General features: G+C 38.0%; 1 protein-coding gene across 2 annotated transcripts in view; it reads left to right on the forward strand.

The window, feature by feature from the left end:
- TMTC4 (transmembrane O-mannosyltransferase targeting cadherins 4) overlaps positions 1 to 21,240 on the forward strand; it is a 55,367-nt gene that overhangs the window by 28,984 nt on the left and 5,143 nt on the right. The window contains exons 8-17 of one of the 2 annotated variants that reach the window (XM_036382465.1): positions 195 to 356; positions 1,119 to 1,321; positions 4,511 to 4,682; positions 4,770 to 4,901; positions 12,248 to 12,327; positions 12,500 to 12,607; positions 12,732 to 12,873; positions 13,543 to 13,657; positions 14,154 to 14,266; positions 21,020 to 21,089. In XM_036382465.1, the coding sequence (XP_036238358.1) occupies positions 195 to 356; positions 1,119 to 1,321; positions 4,511 to 4,682; positions 4,770 to 4,901; positions 12,248 to 12,327; positions 12,500 to 12,607; positions 12,732 to 12,873; positions 13,543 to 13,657; positions 14,154 to 14,266; positions 21,020 to 21,089 (1,297 nt within the window). The remainder of the gene's footprint in view (positions 1 to 194; positions 357 to 1,118; positions 1,322 to 4,510; positions 4,683 to 4,769; positions 4,902 to 12,247; positions 12,328 to 12,499; positions 12,608 to 12,731; positions 12,874 to 13,542; positions 13,658 to 14,153; positions 14,267 to 21,019; positions 21,090 to 21,240) is intronic. The other variant, XM_036382474.1, reaches the window with a different exon arrangement.

Below are 21,240 nucleotides of genomic sequence, written 5' to 3' on the forward strand. Positions count from 1 at the left end.
TTGATTGAGAAGGAAATTAAAATATTTGCAAGAAATACTTTCCCATTAAAATGTCAGCTCTAATAGCAAAAACACACAGGAATAGCTTTTTTTTCTTTCTGAGATAGAGGTGAAAAGGATACGAATGTGTTGGGTAAGAGAACAAATACTGTTTCTATATGAGGTGGGGTTTTTTCTTTCTTTCTTTCCTGTAGAATGCTGGGCTGTTAAGAAAGGGGCTGCTTTTCAGGATAACTCTGTTGATGTGTGGAGGGGCCGGAATACTTTATATCCGCTGGAGGATTATGGGCACAGGGCCCCCAGCTTTCACTGAAGTAGACAACCCGGCTTCATTCGCTGACAGTCTGTTTGTAAGAGTAAGTTACAAAGTTGCTTTTTTCTGGCCAGCTCAGAACCTTTGTCTTTTGTGATAAAATTAAGTTTTCTGTGCTTCTAAGAAACAATAAAGTGGGCAGTTTTTACATTTCAAGATATGTATGATAAGTCACCTTCACTTGTGCTGCTGTGATGATTCTCTGCAATTTTTTTTAATAGTATACCGTGTATATTCTTTGCATTCAATTTAGCATGCACATTGCAATACTTTTCCATTTACTCCATATTTTTCCCATGCATGCAAGAAATTAGCTTTTGCTGATTTTCATCCCTTTTCCACATACTGTGCTTGACTTTTCATCTTTCACAACTAAAGAAAATAGCACAAAGTTCTAGTCTGGTGTATATGGAGCATGTCTTGCCTCTGCAGATCTTGTGGCATTAAGGGTCTTTCTGGAGATGGAGAATCAAAGATAATGACAGCAGATGATGTCTTTTGATGTTTTCTCCTGTTGTACGAGATTGTTCTTTTTATGTATGAATATTGGTTGGATAGCACAGAATTGCGTTTCCCTGCTCTGAACTAGAGAGCCACCTAGCTATGTTTAAAAGAAAATTAAAAATTAACTTCACAGATGTAATTGTAATGGATATGTAAATAGTTGTAGTCTAACAGTATTCAAGGCCTCTTTATTGTGTTACAAGGGGAGTGAGGGAAGAGAGATGGACTAAAGTTGCCCCCTTCTTCACCCCCCCCCCAAGTTTACTATCAAATAAATGTTTGTTTTCTCTTTGACTGACAGGCTATAAACTATAATTACTACTATTCACTGAATGCATGGTTGCTGTTGTGTCCCTGGTGGCTGTGTTTTGATTGGTCAATGGGCTGCATACCCCTCATTAAATCCGTCAGCGACTGGAGGATAATTGCACTAGCAGCACTTTGGTTCTGCCTAATTGGTCTGATATGCCAAGCTCTGTGCTCAGAAGACAGCCATAAGAGAAGGTAAGAGACAGTGATGAATTTTAAATGCCTGGCCAACTTGAGTACAGTATTATTTTGTTAAATCCACTACTGATAATTTTAACAATTCAGTGGAACCAGTGTCTAGCAAATGCAGATCAAATAAATATTTATAGCTGTCATTACAGTTTTATCCCAATTTGGGTCCATCACTATACACCAAATAGTAGGAAACAGAGTTGGAGGAGGAGGCATGGATGGCTGCTTTATTTTTTTCTTCTGAAATGGTGTTTTGAGATCCTTAACACTGTAGGTGGTAAAAAGTAATATGTGCTCAAAATGCAGTACGAAATTGTTTGTTGTTGCCCATACTTCTTACAAGTCATCATTTCCTTTAATTTCCTCCTAATAATGGAAGAGAGGAGATGGGCTTTGAAAGCAGGTAGAAATACTGGCCATGGTCATACAGTTAAAAAGTAAAATGCTTGACCCATAGTATGTACTCAGAAAACAACTTGTACCTCACCCAAAGGAACTAAAAAAATTATTGTAAACTGTTCTTTCTCACTAAGGGGTTCTGTTTAACTTTGTAGGTTCTGTTACCATGGATTTTATGTAGACTTAATTTCTCAGTTCCTTAAAATTTTTCAACTGCTCAGTCATAGAATGGTTTGAGTTGGAAGAGACCTTAAAGGTCAGGTGGTTCCAGTCCCCCTGCCACAGGCAGGGACACCTTTCATAAGATCAGGTTTCTAAAGCCCCATTTATCCTGGCCTTGAACACTTCCAGGAATGAGGCACTATCACTTCGCGTCCTTTTGAAAAGCCCATCTCCAGCTCCCTTGTTGCCCTCTGGAAGGTTGCTAGAAGGTCTCCCTGGAGGCTTCTTTCTCCAGGATACACAACTCCACCTCTCTCAGCCTGTCTTCATAGGAGACGCGCTGCAGCCCTCTCCTCATCTTCATGGCCCACCTCTGCCCTCACTCCAGCAGGTCCATGTCCTCTTTATCTTGGGGGCCCCAGAGCTGGAGGCAGCACTCCAAGCTGGGATTTCACCAGAGCAGAGTAGGAGGGGCAGGACCACCTCCCTGGCCCTGCTGGCCATGCTCCTTGATGCAAGCCAGGATATGGTTGGCTTTCTGCACTGCAAGTGCACATTGCTGGGTCATGTTCAGCTTCTCATCACTGAACACCCCCAAGTCCTTCTCAGGGCTGCTCTCATCCCATTTTTTGTCCAGCCCATCTTTGTTCATGGGATTGTCCTGACCCAAGCACCAGACCTTGCACTTGGGTTTCATGAGGTTTGCATCAGCCCACCTATCCTATCCAGGTCCCCCTGGATGGCATCCCTTCCCTCCACTGCACAGCTGGGTGTTGTGGGCAAACCTGCTGAGGGTGCACTCAGTCCCACCATCCATGTCACCAACAAAGATGTTAAACAGTGCCAGTCCCAATGCCAGCCCTTGAGGAACACCACTTGTCACTGGACTCTGGACACTGAGCCATTGGCTCCAGCTCTTTGCATGCAACCATCTAGCCACTTCCTTAGCCACCAAGAGGTCCAGCTGTCAACTCCATGTCTCTGGTTTGGAGATGAGGATGTCATGCTGGACAGTGTCAAATGCTTTGCACAAGTCCAGGTAGATGATATCACTTGCTCTTCCTTTATCCAGCAATGCTGTAACTCCATTGTAGACAGCTATAAAATTTGTCAGGCACATTTTTCCCTCAGTGAAGCCAGATTGGCTTTCACTAATCATCTCCTTCTTTTCCAGGTGCCTTAGCATATTTTCCAGGAGGATCTGCTCCATGATCTTGCCCCGCACAGAGGTGACCTACTGACCTACTTTCCTGAGTCCGCCTTTTTCCCTGTTTAAAACATGAGGGTTATGTCTCCCCTTTTCTAGTCAGTAGGAACTTCAGCAGACTGTCATGACTTCTCAAGTATGATGGGTAGGAGCTCAGCACTATCTTAGAAACTTCATCCATCAGTTCCCTTGGGATCTGCAAGTGCACCTTACCAGATCCCATGGAGTTGTGCACCTTAGATGTTCTTGAACCTGACCTTTTCCTACAGCAGGCAGTTTCTTGTTCTCCCAGTCTCTGCCTTTGCCTTATGTGACTTGAGCGGTGGGGTTGGAGCACTTGCTGGTGAAGTCTGAGACAAGAAAGTCATTGAATACCTCAGCCTTCTCCATGTCCTGGGTAGCCAGGCTTTCCAAATGCTTCCACATTTTCCACAGTCTTCCTTTTATCACCAACATAGGTAATTCAGAGTTGTGTGTTTGTTCAGAGTGCAAAATCTTATTCTTTTCTTCCTTCTCATCCCTTCAAATGTTAACAGTGTATCTGCCTGCCTTTCTGCTGTTTCCATACTTATTTGCATAGATAAATCATTTTGGAGAGGGGGTGGAACTCTTGCTGCTAGTGATGTCCTACTTTCTAGTAAAAATGCACTCACTAAGCCTTTATTGCTAAATAGGTTTTTAGTAAAAAGTGAAGATAAAATGTATAGTGAAGGCCTAGGACTTCTGGGAATGAGAAAAGGTAGGATGCATCTACCTTACAGGGTAGAGATTCATTTGTAATAAATTAGAATAGACAATTACCTTGCCTGTGGCCTTTGTAAGAAACACCTAACACAGACCTGAGGTTCTTATTCCCTTATGTTAGCTCTGTAAAAGTGAGGTACCTAGACTCTTTTGTCTGAGCTCTGTATAGTCCATAAAGAGCTACCTGCTGAGGATGCTAACATTGGTGCCAAAAAAAAGGAAACAAACTGCTCTCAAAAGCTGTGTGTCTCTTCTGTCTGTAGAAAGAGAGTAGATTACTAACTTTCAAGTGGTTAACCACAATGGATTCTACTATTGATGTGTTTGTTAGGAGAAAAACCACCCTCTCAGTTGAATGTGCACCTAAGTTTCTTCTTTAACAGTGACTTATGTTTTTGCTCCTATTACTGTCTTACTAGGTCCAAAAATAGACAGATAGCTTTTACCATTACTTTTCCTGTATTTTAAACAGGAGTTCTATAATTAATATGTAATGGGGCTATTTTGTGGCCTGGAAGCATGAATATTGCTTTTCTGGAAATTATAGCAATGATTTTTAAAGTGCCTCCCTGCCCTATATGCACATCCTTCTACAATGTTTAAATAAAGTTTATTTGTTAAGTGGAAAAGGTACTTTAGTTAAGATTTGTAGTTAACCTGAGAATGTTTCTTGTTTGCAGAATCCTTACACTGGGACTTGGATTTCTTATTATCCCTTTTCTTCCTGCAAGTAATCTCTTCTTCCGAGTAGGATTTGTTGTTGCAGAGAGAGTCATCTACCTCCCCAGTATTGGATATTGTATTCTCTTTACATATGGATTTAGTCTCTTGAGTAAGCAAGCCAAGAAAAAGGTACCATCAAAATAATCAGTAAAGTTGTTGATGATGAAGCAGTTCAATTCCATGATTTGTTTCTTAACTTGCCTCTCTTTCCTTAAGAAAATTCTTGCTGTGGCAGTACTTGGAATCCTGTTGATAAATGTTATGCGCTGTGCGCTCCGCAGCAGTCAGTGGAGGTCAGAAGAACAGCTTTTTAGGAGCGCGTTGTCTGTGTGCCCTCTGAATGCAAAAGTAAGTCACTCACTGACTTGTAATCTTTTCTACTTTTTGTTTTTTTGTTTTCAAATGTGGGGTCAAGGAGGTATTATGCATAGTTAATGTATTGTGCTACAGTGTTATTCACAGTCTTGCTCGGTTCAGGAATGACATTGACATGTCAGACATCTAAATTACAGTGGCAGCATAGTCAAAATACCAGAAAGTGCAAATTACAATATTGTAATTCAGAACTTGGAGGTGGGAGTGGGGAGGTGAGGGAGAGGGGAGAATGCACTTCAAGAAAGGCATCAAGTCAAATTGGATGTACTGGTAATAAAATCTATTTAGAAGAATTGTGTGTATAATTGCAAGTTATTGCAACAAAAATATCAAAACACAGTTAGTAAGTTGTAGCAATATATTCAACTGAAAAATGTCTATGCTGTTTTTAGAATCCTTTCTGTGAACTTTCCAGTGGTATATAAAGCCAGCACAGCTGAGGGACAAAGCAGCATATCATCAATGCAATTGCAGGATGTGGGAGTGAAATCTTGCTCCCACTTCTGCTTTTTTGCAGCAGCCGAGCGGGCTAGACTCTTCAGACATGGGCACTGAGGAAAGCTGCAATTTTCCCTGCAGGCTTAGTGAGGGAACAAGTAAGATGGTGGGGCTGGATAGGATGTTTCACTGAGCTGAGCAGCAGTGTTCAGCATCAGAGACTGACTCCAGCCTCCAACAGAGGTGACCTCCACAGCAGTCCTTTGACAGCCAAGAGTGTGATCTGTTGGAGCACACCACTGAGCCCTGATGTTGTCTGAATTTTAGTAAAGAGACTCTTTGAAGAGCCTGGGAGTGGGAATGTGCAGCTTGTCAATAAAAATGCATTGATGTTTTAAAAGATTAGATTCCTGTAATCTAGAGGGGTATCTAGAAAATGCCAATCAAGACACAGGGTTTAAAAAGGAACCTGTGAAGGCTCAACTTCACAAAGAGAATGATAAACTTAGCATTTACTGGAATACAAATAACGCAACAGTGAGCTGTAAAAAACATTTATGGCCAGTATTTGCAACATGGTGGCATCTTTCAATAGTCTGAGATTTTAATACATAGGAAAGAGCTGTTGTATTTTATTGTGTGGCAGTGGTAGGCAACCATCTTCTTTTTAATGATGACCTCAGTATATCTTGTCTTCTGGATGACAGGCGCATGCTATAAATGGAGCAAATGCAATCTGTTTTCTTTGTGTGCACCTCCATCCATCTGCCATGGTGAGAGTGCTTTAGACAGATCCCCAGTCTTTGCCTGTGCTCCAAGCTCCTTGGCCTGCAGCCATGCCTGGCTGGGAAGCTGTGTGGCTGTGCTCCCACACTACTGGGCTTGAGCCGATAAGCTGTGCACAAGCTACTGAGCTAATGCAGCTGGTTTAAAGCCAATGAATGTACAGGCAAAATGAGCTTGTGTTTGTCAACACTGGGCACTGTAGACATGCCTGAGCTGTATTTCTGCTGGTGACAGCTTGTGCAAGGGGAAAGCATGGAGATGTGAACCGGGAAAGGATGGTAGGCTCACATTCCGATTTTGCTGAAGGATGTAACTTTGAAATCACAATAGTTGGGAACTTTTCTAAGCAGGAACATTAGAGAGTCCATGTATGAGGGCCTATGTCTTGTTTTCTCTATGAACTCAGCTATGTTTATTTAATTTTGATAAAGGTAAATGTAAAAATTTGAATCTGGTTTTGTTTTGATCTTCAGTTGTCTTGAAATTGCAGGGTTCCTTTAAAAATGACTCCACAGGACTGTCTTTCAGTGACCCATTTATTTAAGTGGGAGCCTGCTGCACACCAAAGAATGGCACACAGATAATAGCTTTTTCTTGTTGTTCTTGGAACATATTAAATATGTGTAATGTGGTCATGCTTTGCTTCCATTATGTATCAGGATCTCAAAATCTCAAATCCTCAGTAGCAGAAAAAGCTGTTCATGTTTTGTTATACAGCTCTTTTCAATTCCAAATTGTCTGTGTGGGAAGTGGAGTAAACTTACCCTAATTCTAAATAACAAGTTGTAACAGCACTGCCTTGTTTAATTTCAAGACTCATTTCTTTAAACATATCCTTTAGATAAAAACGTGGAAACTGCATTAAATGAGACTGTGTAGCACAGTAGTGAATGCGGTGCCTTGACATATCTGGCTCAGGAGGATGACATTTAAGATCAACTTTAATAAACATTGCCCAGTGGTTTTAAAATATATTGGAAATAATCAGGTACCATAATGAAGCTACAAAATATTTTAACCTCTAAAAATGTTCCCAATACAGATTTTTAAATGTTTTAAATATTGTTAAATTTATTCAAATGTTATTTATTTACAATATTTAAAAATATATATGTTATATATTTATGTTTTATATATAAATATATATATATATATATATATATATATATATATATATGTGGTGGGTGGGTAGGTAGGGTTTTTTAAGAGAGAGAAATAAGTATGTTACAGATCTTGGTTAAACATGTCCAGGTTGGTTTCAAAGGTCATCAGACTGAAACAATACACATTTTTAATACATTTGGCAGTATTTTCCTTTGCTGAACAGGAGGTGCCTCTGTATTGATTCCATTTTCCCTACCACCTTTTTCATACTGTATGGATTGGATTCTTCTCTAGGGGAGAAGAAGCTGTTTCTTTTAGCATTTAGTTCCTCTCCTTGGACTAAATGAGAGACCCAAGTCAGAAGGACTGTATCCTAGATTTGGCTTTCTCTCCACTGATGATAAAAGAAGTCCTGACAACTAGAACAGATGTGGAGATGTAAGATTATGTGAGATTTTGACCCTCTCCTACTGTTGTTCACTATTTATAGAAATTGCTGGATTGCTCCTCACGTTCTGAAGTCATTACACATTGTTTCTTTCAAGTTTAAAGATTATTCCCAAAAATGCTCATGTTTCTGTCTCTTTTTTTTTCTGTTGGAAATGTTTGCATTGTTTGAAGAACTGAGTTATTTTTTGTCAGCTTTTAGAAAAGCCATTGCAGTTAAGAATCCAGATATGGTCTTTATTCCTGGATGACTTCCTCTCATTGATTCCCTAAATAAATAATTGCAGTTACACTGTTACACACATGGGAAATAGCCAGCATTTTTCTTTTCCTAGATTCGAAATAACTGAATTTAAATGACTGTAAATTATAGTGATTTTGTACATAATCTCTACATTCTCCTTGCTACTGGCTTTTCTTTAAAGGATAGAAATTAATAAACATAATTTTTGAAAAGCCATTTCAGTAGCAATTTTTATGCAATAATAAGCAAGGAAGTTAAAATACTCCCAACACAATGTTACTAACTATCTGCCTTGACATACTAAGTAACTTTGAAATTTATGCCTTATGCAAACTGCAATCATTATAGATGAACGTTTGTCAGAGATTAACTATGCTAATACTGAAAAGGTACAGTAAGTTTGTGAGATTGGTTTCTATACTTTCTTAAAAGATCCTGTAAAACCTCTTTGTTACAGAACAAGATTTAATGCTGCCTGAGGATCTGATCTTTGATCCTTAAGGAGGCTGATCTAGAGGGCATTTCCTTTAGATACTGAGATTTTTTTCTTTATGCTCTATATTAAAAAGGGATTATCTTCTGGGAATTTACCTTAAGTGCTGTGGGCTGTGTTTATACAGGCTATTTGCAGTGTTTTGCCACCATTTTAGATGTCAATTTTTGTGTATATATGCAGAGTCGTGCAGAAGAATCTTTAGACAACATTAGATACACAAACAAGATGTGAATATCAAAAAAGCTTTGTTTTCTTATTATTTAGAAAACAGAGGTTTATTAGTAGAAGATAGAGAAGATTGATGACACAAGCTGGCATTGAACAGAGGCATCTGCATGTTCCTGGAGAAATTTTGACATCTGTGCTTTGCTTTCATCCTTTTCAGTAAATGTTCATATTCGCTGAGAAAGAGATTATCAGCAGTTAGGAAGAGAGAGTAAAATTGGTGATAATAGTACTGCTCCAACTGAGGGGGTGTACTTCCTCGAAGATTGCATTTCAATTTCTTCCTGTTCTGCTTTGATGGAAAACAAAAGCAAAAAATCAGTCTGGCAACAATTTCATTTTTGTACAGGAAAATATTTTTTCTTTCCTCTCCTAACATTCAAATAAGAGTTCAAGTACTATGGATATCTGGCACAGAATAATATGCAGTGCTTTTTCTTTTTTATACTGGCTTCTTAGGTTGATTGAAGTATTGTACAGACAAATACATAGAGCCTATTCCTTGGCTAGGCTCTGGTGCTATGGTTATGTTAACTTAACACATGCCTGTTGAAAGTAGGTTCTACCCTAGGGTATTTTTACCTGATCTCTTAGATTTCTGAGAATACTGTGTTGTTATGCATCCCTGAGAAATGCTCCTTTTAGAGCTATTACTGTAAAGTAATTGCTTGTTTAAGATTGATAAAGGATCATCTGAGTATAATGTAATACGTCATTTCCAGTTAATATTTAATCATTTAATAACGAAGGGCTCTTAAATGTTTAACCAGGAAAGGGAAAAAAACCTTCCCTCCCGGGCTGGCATGCACAATATCTGTCAAAAACAGAAGAACCACACCTCTAGAGATGAAATTTTAAACAACTCACCAGCCCCTCATTATTAAAGACCAGATTCTTCCCACCCACTGGTCCATAGGAAGCACCTGTGTCCCATGTTGTGCAGGAGAGTCACAGCCCTGTGCTCAGCAGACAGCAGTGGTTACTGCAGGCCTGCCTTCAGTGAGCTAAAGGCTGACCTTGGCTTCTCTCTGCCATGGCCACTGAAGTGAGAGACACAGCTGGATGGCACAAGTACCTCTCAGATGTCTTGGATGTGCCTGGAAACCCTCTCCTGCTTGTGCTCTTAAGAGCAGGATGTTACTGCATCCTATAACCCATTGCAGAGCTGGTTTTGTCATTGGATGTTTCTGGTAGGCTGGGCACTTCTTTTGATATGTTTGATTTTGGGCTTCTTTCCTCTTCCTTTCTTTGTCACCACCATATTAAGAGGAACCAAAGCTACAATTTCACTTGAAGGGAAATTAGAAAACTTACATACAGCAAGGAGCCCTTCATTTTTGGGAGTATTGTATAGAAACATCATTTCCTTTCACACAGGAGCTATAGCTGAGGGCAAAAGAAATACACCATTGAAAATGTTAATAGTTTATTTAAATAGTTGTGCAATCAGTTTTAATAGACTATAGTACATCTTTTTAGTTCAGTTCACAAAATGTACCTGTGCACTTAATACTTCATTTGATGTTTTAACTTGAGAGAATTGATATCTCTCAGTTTTCTTCAGACTGCACAATTCTGTTTACATGAGAAAAATATTCTTGCTGCTGGTACTTTTGAGAAAAAAATGGATGTGAAGATACTACATGTTTTTTTAAAAAAACTGTGAAAAATAGAAAGTGAAGTGCTGTTTCCTAACACAAGACAGCTGACATGTGAAAGACTGAGTGGTTGGTGTACACCAAGATTTTTCTCATCTGCTCTGTCCCAGTCTTTAGTAAAATTTCATTTTGTAAAGCTTCTTAAAGAATGAAATTCAGTCAAGTTAAATATAATTTTGTTTGCTGATACTGAAGTGTAAAGTTATCTACTTCAAGGGCTAACATCCAGTATTCAGTGAAATCTTTAAGTATTTATTTTGTGTTGCCACAATTTATCTTTTATCTGGGTAAAATTTGAATATGTGAACTTCAACATATATAATCAGAGCAATCCAATTCGGTAAGAATCTTAGTGTTCTGAATAATTTCTGGAAGAGATATATAAATAGAATTCAGTCCTGAGAAACATCTTTCAGGGTATTTCATTTTACTTAAATGACTCCTGGGAAAATGTTGCTCTATCTTGTATTTTTTGACACTGTCAATGGATCTTTGTTTGGTTATTTCTTGATGTAAATGTACCATTCTCTTGCTTCTTTGCCATGGGCCTTGTCATATTTTTACAAATGTACAGTACAGTGCCAGGATTTTTTTCTTCGTGGAAGCTGTGCTAGAGCTGCTTTTATGGGGTGCTGAATTTCTGTGCTATTTTATATCTTACAGTGTGAGGAGCTGCCTCTGTGCATGCTTAGTAAGCTTTAGAGCATCTCTGCTCTCTGTAAAACCAGTGAAAATATTTTTTCTCCCATTTGAGACAGCATGGGAAATGTCCTTAACTTTATTTGTTGGTGGTATGTTACTGCATGTTACAATAGTTACATAGAGATGAAATTCAACAATTAAATGCCATAACAACTAGGCTCCAACACTCGTGTGCTGGATCAGTAGGTCCCAGATACTATGTCAACTTCAATTAGGGGTTTTCAGTTAATGGACATGTCAGATAAAATCCTTTTTTGAATGTAGAAGGTGAATTAGACTTATCTGAGTGCATTATGAACCTATCTTTTTGGACTTCAATCTGAAGTTATTCCTGTATACTGTTTTGAAATTTGATTTTCAAAGTTTGGAAAAAACTTGCATGTGTGTTTGTTTTAGATGAAGTATATACAATTCAATTTCAAATAGTAAAGTAATCTAAATAATAAGTCCTGGTCTGGGTGCTGAGAAATCTCTTTTCAAGAGTCAGCACTCACAGTACTTTTCAACCAGGTAACAGTCTTCTGAGATTTCTCTTAAAGTGGGATTTGAGATGTCTTCTAACTCAGATTTGTTCTGAAATATATTTATTCCTATTTACTCTTGCCATAAATTAGGATGATGCATCTTCTCCCTGTAGTCTGAAAGCTCTAGATCCTTCCTTCATCATTCAGTTTTTAACAGGCAAAGTCTTCAACATGTTGCTATATATATTATTTCAGAAATGCTCTTTGATACACTTTTATCTTTAGACAATAATTTTGCCTGTCTGTTACCTTTTGTTTGGGTTTTTTGTGAATGTTGGGTTTCTTCTAGTTTATGCTATAATGAAAATAAAGTTAGACACATTGCTGTAGTGTTCCTTCTGCTATGATAGATTTGATTTGAGTCAAACTTTCTCTTATCTGTCAAACAAATTAAATTAAGAGCAGGAGATCTCCATACAAAGTGCTTTGTGAAAGGTGTGGTGACCTCACTTATAAAACTAGGAAATTAATAATTTTTCTTAAATAGCTGGAATAGGTAAGCTGATCTGTACCTCAGATTTTGTCTTACTGTCTTCATTGTATGAATTATCCAATCCTAAGTATCAACCTACACTATAAGCCAGCAGTGAATGACACAACTGCTGACTGTTTCTTTTTAGAGAAAGAATTTTTAGCTACTTGATTCCACAAAATATCTGTGTGGCATCTGGTGGAATATCCATCTGTGTTTTCAGGTGCACTACAATGTTGGCAAAAACCTGGCTGACAAAGGAAATCAAAGTGCTGCAATCAAATACTACAGAGAAGCTGTAAGGTATTGGAAATTTTACTGCTTTAATGATATTTCCTAAAATTGCTTTCATGTTTAACATGAAGAAAATGCTTAGGTATTCATTTTCATGTTCTGCAGTGTTGCAGAGCTAGCAATTTGCATATATTAATACATGTCCATACATAATAATAATCTCTTAAATTTTAAATTTTAGGTTGAATCCAAAATATGTGCATGCCATGAACAACCTTGGAAATATTCTGAAAGAAAGAAATGAGCTCCATGAAGCAGAGGAGTTGCTGTCCTTAGCTGTACAAATACAGTATGTTTAGACCAATGCTAAGCAGTGTTTTGCACCAACTGAGCCAAAATGATACAATAGGATCTTGTGTTTCAAATGCTTAATTTTCCTCTCTCTCGGTGTTTTTTTTTCCCAATTTGCCCAGACCTGATTTTGCTGCTGCATGGATGAATCTAGGAATAGTGCAGAACAGTTTAAGAAGGTTTGAAGAGGCAGAGCAAAGCTACTGGACAGCAATTAAACACAGAAAAAAATATCCAGATTGTTACTACAATCTAGGGCGGTTGGTAAGTGCTTTTGAATAAATGATAGCTATGACTGGAATCTGTGTGTCTTTCTGTATGTATGTATATATAGATAGATTTATATAATTCTGCTGTACTGTTAAAAGCTGATAGTTATCCCAGTTTGCTTATATTGTATTTTAGGGTGATTTCACACTTTTTGTAGCTTTTCCTATTGCTTTCCCAATATACTTCCTTCCCTTTGGTAATCCTACTTTATCATATAAAGAAGTATCAACAAAAATACAGATTTAATTTTTTTTTCCCAAAAGGTATTATTAATAATTTCCCAATGTTTTGCATTCCTTAGTATATTGTTAGCTAGTAGAACTGTGCTGAAAAATTCAGATTAGATTTTTGAAAATATGTACATTAAATATTTACTAAATCTCTTGTGTAGGTTTCTAAATTGTATGCTGTTTCTTCTCCTTATTCTATTGGTACATGCATATTTGAAGACAAGCCTCACTTGCAGAGGAAAGAAAAGGAAAATTAGTATATAGCATTCTTATCTTCCATACTACAAGATTATTCCTTTTATGTTTATTTTTGTCTATAAAAAGAAATCCTACTAGAAAGGACAAGACATTAACAACTTTTTAGTGTCTTTAGTGAATGATAGGAAAGTAGAGCAAGTAGTAGCAAAATTACTGGATTTTTCTTTTGTTTTAGTATGCAGATTTGAATCGCCACATAGATGCATTGAATGCATGGAGGAATGCTACAGTCCTGAAACCAGAGCACAGTTTGGCCTGGAACAATATGATAATATTGCTTGATAACACAGGTAAAAGTCTTTTTGAATTTTTTAATGAATAATTCAGTGTCTAGAAAAACTTGAACCTTTATCTGTTTTTATCTAAAAGGATCTCTACCTCTTCTTTGGCTACCCAGACCCCTTCTAATACTATAAGAATGCCTTCTGACTCAGGGTCAGAAGGGTAAAGGGTCAGAAGCATCACTTGAAATCCAGCCCATAAATTGAATTTCTGATACTTACTTAAAATGCCATGGTTGTGCAAGCATGTTTGTATTGTAGATTAAATTCCAGAACTTTTTAATCTCTGCTTTCTTGTTCTTCTGAAGGTATTATCTATTGAAAACAAAATGAAGATATTCTTTTGCCTTATTCTCCAGGATTTTACATTTGTGTGTGTGCGTGATACCTGGTTTTCTCTAAAAAATTATGCAGTCGGCTATTTATAAAAGATGTGTGCTTGCAGCATGAACTAATAAGGCTGTGTTAAAGCATGCCTTCTCTTTTTCTGCCACTGGGCTCCCAGGCAATCTAGCTCAAGCAGAAGCAGTTGGAAGAGAAGCCCTGGAATTAATACCTAATGATCATTCCCTTATGTTTTCTTTGGCCAATGTACTGGGGAAATCACAAAAATATAAGGTAGGTAACTAGAGCTTTTTGACTCTAGGGCTTTGGGTTGGATTCATTGGGATTTTTTCCTTAACTAAACTCCATCTACATTTTTTGTAAAAATTGTTTGAGGAGATCATTGTGGACTATGACTTAGAGAATCTGTTTCAAACATTTCAGTGCCCTTCTCTACCACAGTATTGGTGTGTGATTCTGTCTTGAGCTTATCCCTCCTTATTTTAGATGCCTAGGTTACAAGTGTTGCTGCCCTACACTGTGTCAGTGGTCAGTGGAGAGAAATAGGCTCTTAAGCACACTAGAGGGCAGTTAGGGTCTTGTGTTGCTTCACTGCAGAGGGAGAGAGCCTGCATTGAATTAGAGACCTTATTTCAGGAACTCAAATTAGATGGGACAAGCTAGTCATCCTGCTTTTGCTATATATCCTGTGAATATATATATATATATATGTATATACATATATAAGAATTCTGGCCTTTTTGCCTCAGACATGATCTAAAATCTAGTAATATGAGTTTGTTAATCGCAGACTGAGGATGGGATACTTGGATGATCTCAGAACACTATGAGAGAAAGTACATGCATTGCTCAATGTATTGAACTTTCTCTTGGATGCAGTGGACCAGCCTGGGAGTGGTACCCTCAACATAGGCTACCTTTATTTGCAAGTAGTAAATGTAATGAAACTGATGAGGATGATTTGTTTCCCAAAGGGAATTGTATCAGATTATAAGCTTATATGACAGAGAATAAATCATATATACATTTAATACAGTTTACAAATACATTTAATATAGTTAGTTGTTTAAACTGACTCTATTATCAGTGATTTATGTATGTGATAGGGAAAAAATAATAATCAAGTCCTTGGTGTACCTTTGAAAAACATCATTTGCTGAACCTTTTTAAGGTTTTTTAGGCTTTTAAGGGATTTGATGTCTTTTTGATAGTGATAATGTTTACAGCACTGCAGGAACATCCTCGTATATATACAAAGTAAGAAGATTCTATAATATGAAACTTATCAGGAGGAAATGGCCTAAGTTGCACCAGGAAAGGTTTAGATTAGATATTAGGAAATTTTTTTCACAAAAGGGATTGTAAAACATTGGCCCAGATTACCCAGGGAAGTGGTGGCATCCACCATCCTGGAAGTGTTCAAAAAATGTATGGATATGGCACTTGAGGACATGGTTTATTGGTGAACATGCTGGTAGTGTGGGGTTTACAGTTAGACCTCATGATCTTAAAGGTCGTTTCCAACTTTAATAAGTCCATGATTCTCAAAATAGATATATCTGTCCAGTAGTTGCTGTGACCACTTATATTTCTACAGTATTGATCAGCTGTGGAGTCCTGACCTGTTCACATGTGAGGCCAGGGCCTGTGACAACCAGCACTGGCTTTTGTGTTAGTGATGCTGTTAAACACCCAGTTACTGTTCTTCTAGACTGGCTAGTGTCCAGGAAAAAAAATCTGGACACTGTAATTCTTTTCTCTCTCCACCTGAGAGTGTTATAAAATACATATTTTAGGTTGGTTTAACAAAGTTCCAGAAGGGTACAAATTAACATCCAGAACGCATAAGATATGAGATTATGGAGGAGGTAATTGCTAGAATTATTTTGGTGAGTCAGGCCTGTGGAAGAATAGAGGATTTTATAGTCATTCATCAGGGAGAATATGTAGCATGGCAGAATACAGAGCATTTATAATGAAATAAAGTTGAAAAAATAAGTTGAAAACAAGCTAGAAAATTTTTCCAGGTGTAGGAGAGACAAGACTGTCCTAGTGAATTTAAAAAATAAAAGAGAAGATAGTGGTTTTGATTGCCAGCCTTGAAAGGTTATTATGCTGCAGGAGAACTTGTTGGAGACAATGTAGAAGTAAGAGTAGGGGAAAGTGCAGCTTTTAAGTCCACATTCTGAAAAAAGCAAAAGGAATAGTGGAGCCCAGAAAAAAAACCAGGGCACCAGTGAGTGTTTTAATAGTTCAATATGGAGTAGTAGTTTTGTGCAGAGCTTAACTAATCACTAAAAACTGATGGGTTGTAACAGGGAGAACAAATTAAGGGAATTGGAAAGAGGACTCACAAAGGTTATGCTCTTAGCAGCTGTATTTGCATTGCCTGGAAAGAGGAGATAGAGATTTGTTTGTAATGGGAGAATGCTTACTGACCAAAAAAAAGCATGAAAAGTTCAGATTTCTTGTCCACCCCCTCACCATGTAAAAACAGAGAAGTGGATGGCTCTTCAAGGATTTTTATTGAGTAGAATTGGAGGGGAGGAACGGGGGATGGAGACTGTCAAGGTGATGGAGGTAATTTTCAGAGTGCTGCCTGGCTGTGTCTGATGTGTTGTATAACCTCAGGCATTTAATTTATTAGGTTACTCGTTATGTGTCTGTATAAAAGTTGCTACTATGTTGGCTCTGTTGTCGCACAGGAAGATTTGTTCTGGGGTTTTTTGTTATCTCTTATTTTAAAAGACATTGAGTCAAAAAGTTTTTATTATGTTGTGAGAGATTTCCTTCCAATAAGCACACAACATTCTCCTCCTTCCAATAAGCACACAACATTCTCCTTCAGTTTCAAATGTACTTCGATTTTCAGCAGAAGATAGGTTTCCTATGCCACAAAAAATAAAAAAATAGCCCTTTATTTTTTGTTTGTATCTAATGATGAATGATTTATTGTTCCAGAGAGAAAAGCACATAAAGGATGAGCTGTTTCTGTGGTTTTGTTTGGGTTTTTTAATTAACATCTGTTATACCAAGTTTGATTCTCCTTTAAATGCTTGTTCTTATCTCAACTGATGAAGAACCAAGCTATCTTTAGTTCTTTGAAAAAGATGTGTGCTGTATTTTTGTTACATATACATCTATGCTTTTTCTGTAAAAAGTGCAATAAATTGAAACCATTCAGCATTTTTTGTATTTGAAATAAAGCCAGACTACATTTTTGTGGCCTTGGCAGCAGATGGAATGCGGTGTGCTTACCCCAAGCCTTTGCTATATCCAAGCTGCAAGTTTCTTGGCAACACTTGAAGATTTGGCAAGATGCAGCAATTTGAAATACCACTGATATACTGGAATGTACATTTACTCCATATATCCACAGTAATATGAATATGATGCACCTTAAATAGCCTTTAAACAACCACTATGCTTCTACTAGCTGCTGAGCGAAGTAGTGGTGATAAAAATATTCTCAGCATGGAGTTGAAGATGTATGGTAATGGCAGGCAGCTCTTGAATATCTATTTCATTAAATTATCTGGAAGCACATTGCACGTGTTGTCCCACTGTCCTTCAGCAGTGAACAGATGCAAGTCTGTACATTAGGTGCTCCTTCTCTGTCTAAGTGGCAATTTTTAGGCATAAGGCTGATTTAAGTGTTCAGTATATCTTTCATTAATTGTTGTTAACCTGCCCAGTGAGGAAAAAAGAGATTTACTAGAGCACAAAATTTGGAGTGGGAAAAAGCACAACTTTATGGGACTTGAAATTACTGCATGCTTTCAAGTGCCAATCCACTGTTGATATTTAGGATTTGAGAGTTGTATAAAAAGAGGAAGTTATCTTGCACCACTTGCCAAATTTTTGAGTCTCAGTATGTTTCTCAGGTGACTGAGAAACATGGAAATCATGGAATAATTTTGCCTGGAAATGACATCTAAAGGTCATCTAATCCAACCTCTAATGCAAACCGGTGCCAGTTCCAGTTGAATCCTGATTATCTCTGTCAATAGAGATTCTATAATCTCTCTGGACAGCATTTTACAATGCTTGACCAACTTTATAATGAAAAAAATAAATTGATGTTTCCTTTAATTGGAATTTCTTGTATGCCAGTTTGCATCCATTATGTCTCACCCCATCTCACAGACATGTGAGAAGAGTCTGTTTCCATCCTCTCTGTATTATCTCATCTGGTACTTGTAGGCAGCACCATCATCTTCTCTCCCAAAGGCTGAAAAGATCCAGTTCTCTCAGTTGGTCTTTGCACATCTTGTGCTCTAGCTCTGTACCATTTTGGTGGCTTTCTGGAAGGCTCACTGGAGTATGTCTGTGTCTTTCTTGTAATGGAGACCCCCAGCCTGAACACATACTCCAGGTGTGGTCTCGGAAGTGCTTATCTGTAGCATTCATATTTTCTGAAAAATCCCTTCACCCAGGATTTTCTCCTGGGAAGCTGAGAAGCCTCAGAGAAAAAAGAAAACCAATTCTTATCTCATTTGCGTCTCCTGTGTTGTGCTCACATGTGGAATGTGTTTGGAGATTGTTTACCAACAGGTGGTTGTTTCATTGGTCTCATATGAATTGTTTTGACTTATTGGCCAATCAGGGTCAAGCTGTGTCAGACTCTGGAGACAGAGTCACGAGCTTCATTATTATCTTTCTAGCCTTCTGTAAGTATCCTTTCTGTATTCTTTAGTATAGAGGAAGTTATCTTTAATATAGTTAAGTATAGCATTCTTTAATAATATAGTATCATAAAATAATACATTAGCCTTCTAAGAACATGGAGTCAGATTCATCATTCCCTCCTTTGTCTGGGCACCCCACAAATACAATACTTATCAAAGTCACATGGCCACCAGAGGTCCATTCCAGCCTCAACCATTCTGTGATTCCTGCTAGTCTGTTTCTCTACCCTGCCCAGATCCCTCAAAATAGCTGTTCTCCCTTCCAATGTATTTCTTACTCCCTCCTCTCAGGTGCTATCTGTAAAGTTTTGAAACTGCATTCAGTCCCACCATCCAAAATATGAATGAAATCACTAAACAGTATGGGTTTTAAAAAGACCAATGCATCCAGGAACTTTATTAGTCTGGATATGAGAATGCTGGAGCAACTGCTCATGTCATAGGAAAGCAATGCTAAAACTTGCACTATGGAGGTAAATTTGCAGACATCTGGTTCCCCTTGTTAACTCGTCTCCAAATATTCCTTGTCCTGAAACAAAATCGGAATCACAGAATAGTTGGGGTTGGAAGGGACGTCTGGAGATTGTCTCATCCAACCCCCTGCTAGAGCAGGTTCATCTAGAGCAGGTTGCACAGAATTGCATCCAAGCAAGTTTTGAATATCTCCAGGGAAGGACACTGCACAACTTCTGGTCAATCTGTTACAGTGGTCTGTCACATGAACAGTAAAGAAGGTCTTCCTCATGTTCAGATGGAACTTCCTGTGCATCATTGCTGCTCATTGCCTCTTGTGTTGTTTCATGGCATGAATGAGAAGAGCCTGGATCCATCCTTATGGCACCCTCCCTTCAGATATTTAGATATTGATGAGGTCCCCTCTCAGTCATCTCTTCTTGAGGCTGAGCAGGCCCAGCTCCTTCTGCTTTTCCTCATAAAAGATGCTCCAGTCCCCTCATCATCTTCATAGCTCTCCACTGGACTAGCTCAGAGAACCTGGGGTTTGTAATTTCCTTTACCTGTGGAGATGAAGGCACTTTCTGCATGAGTCTCTCCTGGCTTGAGAATGGCAGCCTCAGCTGTGCTCAGCAATGCTTTTAGTTTGGGTTTGAATTTGGACATATGGGGAGGCTCTTCAGTCACTCAGAGCTGAGAGACTCAATCTTGACATCAGAGATTTCTTTTCCCCTGAAGGGACCCTTACAGAGAGTTATTTCATGCTTGACATGAGAAGATGGTGGAACCAAAAATCTGGCTGACAGGCTTTCTTTTTCAGTAAAGCCTGTGATTTATTTTAAGCAGTGAAAGCTTAGCACAAAGGAAAGGACTTTTCTCCATGTTACTGTTCTCACATACCTCAGACAGCAAGTATGTGCATTCAGATGGAAGCCTACCACATTGAGGTAATTTTATCTTCAGGTCATTTGCATTGAAACTGAATGAGCAACTTTCCCTAGAGCACAGCACAGCATAGAAATCTATGTAAAATTTGCTCTCAAGTATCTAAACGTGCGTGTTAGTGAGTAAATATGCTCCATTTGGATTGGGGAGGGGATGTGAGTTTTTAAACTTTTGCAGGAAATATGCTCTGGGGAGAAAAGGAGCAATATTAGCTGCTAGTTTGGAAAAATAGAATTGTTTTAATTAGAGAATAAATTTAGCAGTAAATTACTTTCTGAATATTAGGTGAGGGACCTGAGGTTTTCTAAGAGGTAATCAGATATCAAGAGTCTTAAGAGCACATATTGCAAGCAGTAATACAGAGAAGATAACTGATGAGGAAAATGTGAAGGATGTTACATGGCATGATATGATTTGGCATGTTTTTTGTTTTTTTAAGTAAAAGGTATTCAGCTACTCTTCATGGGGGACCACACATCTGTTTGAAAGGGATTTACTGGAATGCCCTTATTTTTAATGCTAAAACTATTGTAAAAGGAAAAGTGTCTATAAGCAGTTTGTTTAGATACCAAATTACATTTCTTTAATTTGATTGCATAAGTAGGGAAAACTTCAGCAGGTAATGTTTGAAAATACTATAACTATTTTTAAAAAGGTACTTTAGGTAAAAAGCAAAGTTCACAAGTGCTTAATAAATTTCTGCTAAATTAACAGCAGCCTGTGAAAACATGACACTTATTTGCAGCATTATTACTGGTTTCAGAGGGCTGTAACCACCTGAGCTACAGGATAAGGCAGGCTCAGGATATTTATATGATGGTATCGTATAGATAGGACATAGTTTTGGAGGGTTTGTAATTACAGTGGTGGGTAAATTTGGCATTGTTTTATATATATGAGAATGGACTTTCCTGATGACTTGTTATTTTAAATTATTCAGGAATCTGAAGCTTTGTTCCTCAAGGCAATTAAAGCCAATCCAAATGCTGCCAGTTATCACGGTAATTTGGGTAAGAGCCTTTCTAAATCTTATCAACTGTACTGTTTATTTGCTTCATATTCATTGGGTTTAAAAAGAAAAAGCAATCTTTTGCGCCTTCTTCCTGCTGGGCAGATTTCTATTTTACTTTCTAGAAGAACTGCCAGCCAGAAGAACAGGGC

The sequence above is a fragment of the Molothrus ater genome, chromosome 2 (assembly GCF_012460135.2).
Source record: "Molothrus ater isolate BHLD 08-10-18 breed brown headed cowbird chromosome 2, BPBGC_Mater_1.1, whole genome shotgun sequence".
Classification (NCBI taxonomy): Eukaryota; Metazoa; Chordata; class Aves; order Passeriformes; family Icteridae; genus Molothrus; species Molothrus ater.